The sequence below is a fragment of the Episyrphus balteatus genome, chromosome 1 (assembly GCF_945859705.1).
Source record: "Episyrphus balteatus chromosome 1, idEpiBalt1.1, whole genome shotgun sequence".
Taxonomy (NCBI): Eukaryota; Metazoa; Arthropoda; class Insecta; order Diptera; family Syrphidae; genus Episyrphus; species Episyrphus balteatus.
Genome location: NC_079134.1, coordinates 93,672,208 through 93,681,254, shown reverse-complemented (window position 1 = coordinate 93,681,254; position 9,047 = coordinate 93,672,208). Strand labels below are relative to the sequence as shown.

Genomic DNA, 9,047 nt, shown 5'->3' with positions numbered 1-9,047 from the left:
TCAAGGTGATATCAAGAACTTCTTCCCGTGTTTTAGTAACAAAAGTTGGGGTGTTGCCTCTATTAGCTACGAGCAAGTTTTTCTCGATAATAAATTCAAAAAGGGACTCGCCCCTGGTATTAGTATCAGTGCTACCCCATTGCATATGGTGTGAGTTAGAATCACAACCTAAAATAATATCAAATTTATTCTTACTTGCAAAAGATACCAACGTTTCAGTGATATCTGCTGGTGGTCCTTCTGTACCGTCATACGGCATATAAGTAGACGAGAGGATGAGCATTGGGAGCCCATCTCGCTCCAATCTTACCGTGGTCTGGTCAGTGTTGCTGTAAGTAGTTAGAAGAAAAAGATTAAACTGTTTCTTAGCTACTATGCATGTTCTAGGGTTACTATTTTGACTGTCAAGATTAGACTTGTACAGCTGTAGTTCTTTAGATTGTAGACCCTTGATATTCCCTCTTACAACCCAGGGTTCCTGTATCAGGGCTACGTCGTATTGTCTACTCTCCATGAGGTAGACAAGGTTAGCGGTTGCGGCTTTACTATGATGAAGATTGATTTGTAAAATTTTCAATTCCATTTAAATAATAAAGTTTAAGTTCATCGCTTTACTAACCTGTTTTCTATCGTTGCGAATCAACCTAAGTTTGCACCTAGTGATTCCAACGCGTATCTTGAAGTCAGCCTTCCTCAGGAGTGGTAAAGATTTGTGGCTCAATCTTACCACCACTTCGGTGCCATCATCCGTTCTTTCATTCTTGACCACTTCCCACTCTCTGCTCAAGAGATCACTATTCAAAGATAGGATGTATCTCTCAAGTCGTTCGTTGGGAAGGGTCGGGCCTTTGACTAACAGCCTTCCAAGAGGTCTGTTGAGATCTTTTATCTCCTTTACGTCGATCAGACGCAATTCGGCGCCTTGCCATGGAGCTGACGTTTTTTGTATGAACTCCCGAAGCCATTCGAGAGTCATATCATTCTCACAATGCATCACTTTGAAACCATGGACAGTCTTAAGGTTACCGAAGAGTGGAACCGTCCAGCTCTTGACGATAGCCTCATTGACTTGCTCCAGGATCCTTAGTTCAAGGAGATGCCATTCGTCTTCAGTCAGTTTGCGTGAAGGCTTACCATAATCGGCTATGGCGACATGGTGGCCTTTTACGCTAACCTGAGAGGTTCTGCGCTTCTTCTTCGTCTTATTAGGCGAAGAGCTGGTGGGTGAATTGGCATCGTTCCTAGCTCTTTTGGAGGTGCTAGGAGTGCCCGCAGTTCTCTGTTCTGCCGCTGCACGTAAACGTTGATTTGATTTGTCCAGTGCTACTCGCTCTTTTGCCGTAAGGGACTCGGGAGACCTTTTGGCAAAGCGACGGACAATCCTCTCAGCGTTACGATTCTGACGGCGACGAATCTCATTCTCATCTAATGCTCTAGCCCTGGTCTTTTTGTGTATGACCGTAGCTAGGCTCTGGAACGTCGAATTGATCGATTGGTTTGCGGGATCGGGTTCGGTGGTAGTGTTTCGGTTATCTTGTGGGCTACGGCCCACCAAGTTAGCTTCGCACCCCACCTTACCTTTTCCCTCGACATTATTGTCTAACTCACCAACTTTACCAGTCGTACCACCAGGCGGTAGGACTGATTTGGCAGAAGAAAGGTTACGGTTTACGTATAGCAGTATACCTGCAACTAGGTTTAAATACAAAACGAATACCAATCATCACCAAAAAAAAGTATTTACTATCATTTTTCGGTGAATTTAGTATCTACTAAAAGTATTTGCATACGAAATTAAGTAAATACTACACTGAAAATAATAAATTTCGTAAAATTACGAAAATCGTTTCATACACTACATTTTCGTTGGCCCAACGAAACTTTCGTTGGCTCAACGAAAATATGTAATTTTTCGTAATATGAAAACCTTCATCAATTAATGAAAACGTTTCATACACTTTTTTTCCCTTTTTAGTGCCAAAAAATCCAATTCAATGAAAAGATTCATCAATTAACGAAAAATTTCATACTCATTTTAAAGAATAAAAATAAGAATTTTTGTCTTACTTTATTAAAGTTTTAATTAAGTAACGAAAAAATTCATTAACTTATGAAATTCAACATTAACTAACGAAAATCTTCATAAGCTTATGAAAATTCTTCATATACTAATGAAATATTACATTGGCTTATGAAAAAATACATCAGTTAACGAAAAAAATCGTTGCCCTACAAAAAAAAAACGTAAACTTGGGTGCATTTCTGTTTTAATGATTAAAAATTGAATCTTGCTTTATATAGTTCACATTAGGTTTTTGTTTAAAAATCTATGTAAGTTGAGCTGAATATAAATAAAAAGATATTTGCGTATTGACAAGGTGTCTCACGATAAGTCGGACTCATCAGTTGACTTAAGTGAGCTTCACCGGGTCGAAACGCCAATTTTTGGTTTTGGACTATATTAAATTAATAATTTAACAAGTCCAATAAAAAAATACAATTAATACAACGAAAAGTTTCGTTAGCTAACAAATATTTTTTCTTAATTTAATTAAAATGTTCATTAAATTTACGAAAAAATTCGTTAGCTAACGAAAGTTCTTTCATAAATTAATCAAAAAAATACGTTGACTAACGAAAAATATCACCGTGGTTAATTAAATTTTACGTTAATCGATGAAAAATTTCGTAAAGTGATGTAAAAATTCATTAACTCTCGATCAAATACTACAGTTTTCGTTGATTGATGAAGTTCTTCATTAACGTATGAAAGCCATTTCGTTGAGCCAATTAAATTTTTCATCGGCTGAAAATTAATTAAATTTTCGTTGGCTCAACGAATTTTTTCGTTGTATTTACGTAAGGATTTGGTTCAGTGTATGAATTTTACCATTTACTAGAATTTATAGTATTTACTTTCACTTTTTACTTTAAGTAAGTACTACCTTTTTATGCACATCACAGAATGAAGAAATATTCATCATATGTGAATCACGAATATATATATACAGGGTGTCCCACAGTCACCGCCCCAAATGAAAACCATGGATTTCTGAGGTCATTTTAAGTCGAAAAACTTAAGAGGTAATTTTCTCGTTTTCGTCCCGTTTTCGAGTTACCACGGTTTTTATGATTTTTGCTGTCTTGTCCTTTAACTGGCTTTATCTTTGCCAAACTACGTTTGATTTGAAAGATTTTTTTTACAACCAATCAAGAATTTATTACAGTTTAAGTTTTTCTCAAAACTTTTTTTCTGCGGACAAACGTTTTTCCACAATTTTGCATCAAACACAATTTTCTTCGTTTTTAAGTTGTTTTTTACACTTTCATATCATTTAAGTCAAAAAAACACGTTAATGAGTATTAAAAACTTTTTCTGAGCTGTTGTGGTTAAGAAAAGAACAAATAGATGAAGCTCAGAAAAAGTTTTAATTCATTTAAATTAATTTTTTATTTGAAAATTATTTTTTTATTTCACTTAAGGCCCCAACCCATAGAATCCGTTGCGTCCGTTCCGTCGAAGTTTTCAACTGACAGCTCGATAAAATACACACGTTCTTATGGGAAGTCCGTCTCCGTCCGATCCGTCGCTTATGGGTCGCTTCCCATAAGAACGTGTGTATTTTATTTTAAAACTTCGACGCAACGGACGTAACGGATTCTATGGGTTGGGCCCTTCAGTTTGTTTATTTTTTTTAATTACTTTCAGTAGGTAGCCTTTTTTATGAAATAAAACTTATTTTTTTTATGAAAATAAACTGGGCTTTAATAAAAAGGACAAAAAATTAATACTCATTAACGTGTTTTTTTGACTTAAATGATATGAAAGTGTAAAAAACAACTTAAAAAACGAAGAAAATTGTGTTTGATGCAAAATTGTGGAGAAACGGTTGTCCGCAGAAAAAAAGTTTTGAGACAAACTAAAACTGTAATAAATTCTTGATTGGTTGTAAAAAAAATTTTTCAAATCAAACGTAGTTTGGCAAAGATAAAGCTAGATAAGGGAAAAGAGAACAAAAATCATAAAAACCGTGGTAACTCGAAAACGGGACGAAAACGAGAAAATTACCTCTTAAGTTTTTCGACTTAAAATGACCTCAGAAATCCATGGTTTTCATTTGGGGCGGTGACTGTGGGACACCCTGTATATAAAAATATTAATATCTAATAATTTAAATAATAATTAATCATTTAAATAATAATTAATAATTTTTTTTTTTTTTTTTTTGTCCGTGGGTAGGTGTTGAAATCTTCAAAAGATTCTATGAGGACCGGAAAACGCGTGCTCATAGATATGTGGGACTCTTAACCACTAAAACCACCTCCTCCTCCCGACTGCAACTAAGTTCAGATGGAACTTATCTAGCAATTTATCTTTCTCGAAGTTAAGTTACGTGTTGTAGGTAACTTTCCGATGAAAGTTCCTACTGATGATATTTAAAAATAAATAAATAACATTTGTTTTAAATTAAATCATTTAAGTAATGGTTTAAATGTTGGTATCAAAAAAACATTTTATAGGAAGTTAAACAAATAAAATCTTTAAAACATTTAAATATATGTATATTAATCAATGCCGATATTTTGAGATAAAGGAATTAAATTAAAAAATTTCACTGTACCAAATCGGAAGGTTTAGTCCTTCGCAAACGTCGTACTAAGTTTGTCTCGTCGAGAATTTCTAGTATTGTTCTATTAGTATGTTCGACTAACCGTTTTCGATGTTTTTGGGCAAACGTTTTTATTTCTTCGCGAACCGTGGGGATTCCAAGATCCCTGTGAAGATCTTCGTTTCTTATATACCACGGCGCATTTACAAATGATCTTAATAATTTATTCTCAAAAGTTTGTAATCTATTTAAATTTGTATCGCGGGTACAACCCCAGAGTTGAATACCATATGTCCAGACAGGCTTAAGTACCTGCTTGTAAACTAATAATTTGTTTTCGATACTAAGTCTAGAATGTTGTCCTAGCAACCAGTACATTTCTCTCAATTTCATATTTAATTGATCACATTTATTTTTAACATGCGGTTTCCATTTTAATTTCGCGTCGAGAGTCATCCCGAGATATTTTGCCTCATTTGCAAATGGGACTTGAGTAGTATTAATAAAAACAGGTAGTCTATTTATTTTCTTATATGTAAAGTCCACGTGGACTGACTTAAATTCGTTAAGCGCTATTCGCCACGTTTTTGTCCATTCATTGACATTATTAAGGGCATTTTGCAATTTACTTGTCGACTCGTTGATTGTTTTGCCTACTGCAAGTATTGCGGTATCATCAGCAAAAGTAGCTACAATTGTGTTTTCTGTTTGAGGTATATCGCGTGTGAATAGTAGGTACAAAATGGGACCTAAAACACTACCTTGTGGTACCCCAGCCACTATTTCCCTAAAGTCTGAGTAATCATTTCCGTGTCTAACGCGGACAATTCTGTTCTCTAGATATTCTCTAAGAATGGTAAAGAGCCCTTCAGGTAGGACTTGTCTTAACTTGAGTTTGAGGCCCTCGTGCCATACTTTGTCAAAAGCTTGAGACACATCTAAAAAGACCGCTGAACAAATTTTCTTTTCTTCGAGAGCTCTCTCAATGACATCGGTGATTCTATGCACTTGATCTATCGTCGAGTGCTTGTTTCTAAAACCGAACTGGTGTTCAGGTATAAGCCTTTTTTCTTCTATTATTGGCTGAAGTCGCTGCAAAAATATTCTCTCAAAAACCTTCGATACTACAGGAAGCAGTGAAATGGGTCGGTATGATTTCTTTTCGTGTGATGGTTTGCCAGGTTTCAAGACCATTATTACTTCTGCGACTTTCCATTGATTTGGAATATATTCTAACCTTAAAGTGGCATTCATTATATAGAGGAGGTTTATTAAACCTTTCCGTGGGAGCATTTTAAGAATTTCCGCAGTAATTAAGTCGTATCCGGGTGCTTTTTTTGACTTTAGCTTCTTGATTTCTCTGTTTAATTCGGCGAGTGTAACATTTCTTGTGATTAAGCTTTCACTTGACGTTAAATTCATATTTATACGATCATTCAATGCTTGCCCATTGAATGGTTTGAATGTGTCCTCTAGGTAATCAGCGAAAACGTTTGCTTTCTCTTTGTCGCTTCTTGCCCATTCATTTTGGTCTTTCATAATCGGAGGTGCTGGAATCTTAGGTTTCTTCGTGGCTTTTATAGCTTTCCATAGAGAGTAGTTAGATTCTTTACCTGCCGTCAAATTTTCAAGGTAATTTTTAGCTTCGCGGTTCTTAAAATCTGATATCATCTTTTTAAGTAAATTACTTAAGTGATTTAAATTAGATTTGTGTTGAGGAGCACGAGTTTGTTGCCATTTTTTGCGCCCTTTTCGCTTTTCTTTAAGAACGTCTTTTATCTCTTGGGGATATTTAGCATCTTTGTACCCTGAAATTTCTCTTTGGCAAGGGGTATTGTTCCATGCGGCTTTTTGGATAATATTCACAAAATTATCTACCGCTGCTTCAAGCTCAAGAGGTGTTTGTAGTGATACCCTTAATTCAACATTATCCTCAATATCTTTCTAAAAGCCTTCCCAGTTAGTTTTACCGTTTGTTAGCCTAGGTGGTATTTCAACTTTAACAAGACTTTCGCTCATAGTGAGAATAACGGGAGAGTGGTCGGAAAAAAGATCAAAGCATTCCGTTATTTTGATTCGATTTGACGGTATTCCCCTGACTATAAAGAAATCAATCAGGTCAGGTATTTTCGAGGTATCTGCCGGCCAATAAGTTGGTTTTCCAGTAGAATGGAAGTCGCAATTATTCTCCATACCGGCTTCGTATAACGCTCGGCCTTTTTGAGATATGCATCTAGAACCCCAAAACGTATGCTTTGCATTTAAGTCGCCGCCGATAATAAAAGTTGGTCTTAGTAGTTTTAGCAAGTTTGAAAATTCATTTCTATCAATTTTGTACCGCGGAGGGCAGTATGTAGATGAGATATTAAGTACATCATGCTTAGTTTCAACTTGCACACTTATAAGTTGCATCGATTCAAGCTCAAGCTTAAGACCTATCGAGTGTTTAATACAATCTTTTATATATAATGATGCTCCGCCTCTTGCTTTGTTCGACGGATGAATTGCGTGGTAATCTAGAAAACCATTTATATTGAAATTTGATTCTTTTTTAACATGGGTTTCTGATATTAAACAAATGTCAATATCTTTTTCCCGCATCACTATTTCTAGTTCTCCAAGTCTTTGCCATAATCCGTTGGCGTTCCATGTTATAATTTTAAGCTTTTCCATCATTTATATTTTGTATAGTGTTGGATAAAATAAAATCTTCGAGTTTAGAAAGCCTTTCAGACATAAATTTGTTAAGTTTTAACTGATCCTCAAATTTTGACAAAATTATAGCCAAGCATTCAGAAAATGCGACAGGTTCGGAATTATTTTTGATTACGGGTGAAGCCGCCATTTCAGCGTATGAGTTTCCATTAAGTTTCTTTGGAGACGTGTTTGATTTTGTTGGCGTTTGATTTTCTTTACCAGTGGCGGGTTTTGTTGTGTTTACCCTTTTAGGGGTCTTAGAAGTTTGGTTCTTTGTGGGTTTTCTTTGGGCATGAATTTTTTCTCGGCGTTTTTGTAGCTCTTTAGCTACTTCACAGCCTCTATAACTTGCCGGGTGACTTCCGTTGCAATTTATGCACTTCGCTGGACTCTTGCTGTTTCCGGTGCAATCTGCAGTTAAGTGTTTTCCCGCGCATTTCACACACCTAGGTTCTTTTTTACAATAAGTTTGTGTGTGGTTGAACCCTTGCCAGCGTCTACACTGAGGAACTTGTTTTGTATGTTTTTTTAGAGGTTCGATCTTAACTACGAGGCTAAGTATTCTTTTGATTTTGTAGATTTCCTCTAGTTTTTCTGTTTTATCGAACGTGAGTATAAATAGTGGAAGACCACGTTGTACCACGACTGTTTCTTTATCTTTTTGTTGTCTTTCTTTCTTTACTATGTTTTCCGCATCTAAGATCTTGTAATTCTTTTCTTTAAGATCATTAATGATGTCGGTTTTTTGACATGAAGAGTGTAAGCCCCTCACCACGACGCGTAGGGGTCTTTCCGACTTGTTTTCGTATGTGTACCACTCTACTTTTTCTTCGTTCAGTCTTTGCGAAAGGAGACGATAATTATCAGAGTCTTTTACACAAACTTTCCACTTGTTGTTATTAAGAGAGATAACTTTGAAATTCGTCGGCGGTAACGCCTTTAAAATGGTTTGTAGTTTATTGAACTCCGCAACTCCGACAACATTAATCGGTGGCGGTGGCCTTATTTTAGCCGGTTTTTCTTTGTTACTTGTATCTTTTGGTGTTTTTACTACTTCTGTCTCGGAAGAAGAAGCACCCTCTGGTGAGGAGAAAACTTTACGTTTTTTTGTACGTCTTTTTGGATTTTTGGAGGATCTTTCCGTTTCACGTTCAAGCTCTTCTTCGTCTGTTTTGTATTCGTGAATAACCACTTGCTGCGGAGTTGTTTTTATTTCTTTAAGTGTTTGAGCTTTTTTTAACATATCATTTTCCTTGCGGAGAAGATCGATTTCTTGATGGGCTTTCTTTAAGGCCTCATTTTCAATTCTTAGAAAATTGATTTCTTCTTTCAACTCTTGATAGAGTTTCAATGTTTCGTCGAGTCTTTGACGAAGATCGTTATTGTCTTTTTCAAGACTTTCTTTTTTCTCTGAGTCTTCTTTTGCATGCTCTTGCAGTTTGGGCAGACTCTTTTGCCCGGTTGCACTCGATGTTGGTGGTGGTGATCGCGTTATCATGGGTTTTCTTGAAAACGGATTTATCAAGTGTTCGAATAGGAATAATTGGCTCTCCCCAGAATCCTTAGAGCCGACCTCCGAAGAGGGTGGATTTTCCAGAGAATCTGAATTGCCACCTGGGGTATTATATCTATCTGTTTTATTCATTCCATATTTTTGTATACGTCATTCTCAGTATACGGAGGGTGGATTTTAGTCGCCTCTTACGACAAGCATGCCTACCTCGGGTATATTCTTTCTTT

The 9,047-nt window shown here is 36.1% G+C and overlaps 1 protein-coding gene across 1 annotated transcript; it reads right to left on the bottom strand.

The window, feature by feature from the left end:
* Window positions 1-436: 436 nt before the first annotated feature.
* LOC129908602 (uncharacterized) lies at window positions 437-6,629 on the bottom strand. The gene is made up of 3 exons (XM_055985227.1): window positions 6,581-6,629; window positions 620-1,686; window positions 437-545 (listed from the first exon to the last, which is right to left on the bottom strand). The coding sequence occupies exons 1-3, from the start codon at window positions 6,627-6,629 to the stop codon at window positions 543-545; spliced, it is 1,119 nt and encodes a 372-aa protein (XP_055841202.1). The 3' UTR covers window positions 437-542.
* Window positions 6,630-9,047: the final 2,418 nt, after the last annotated feature.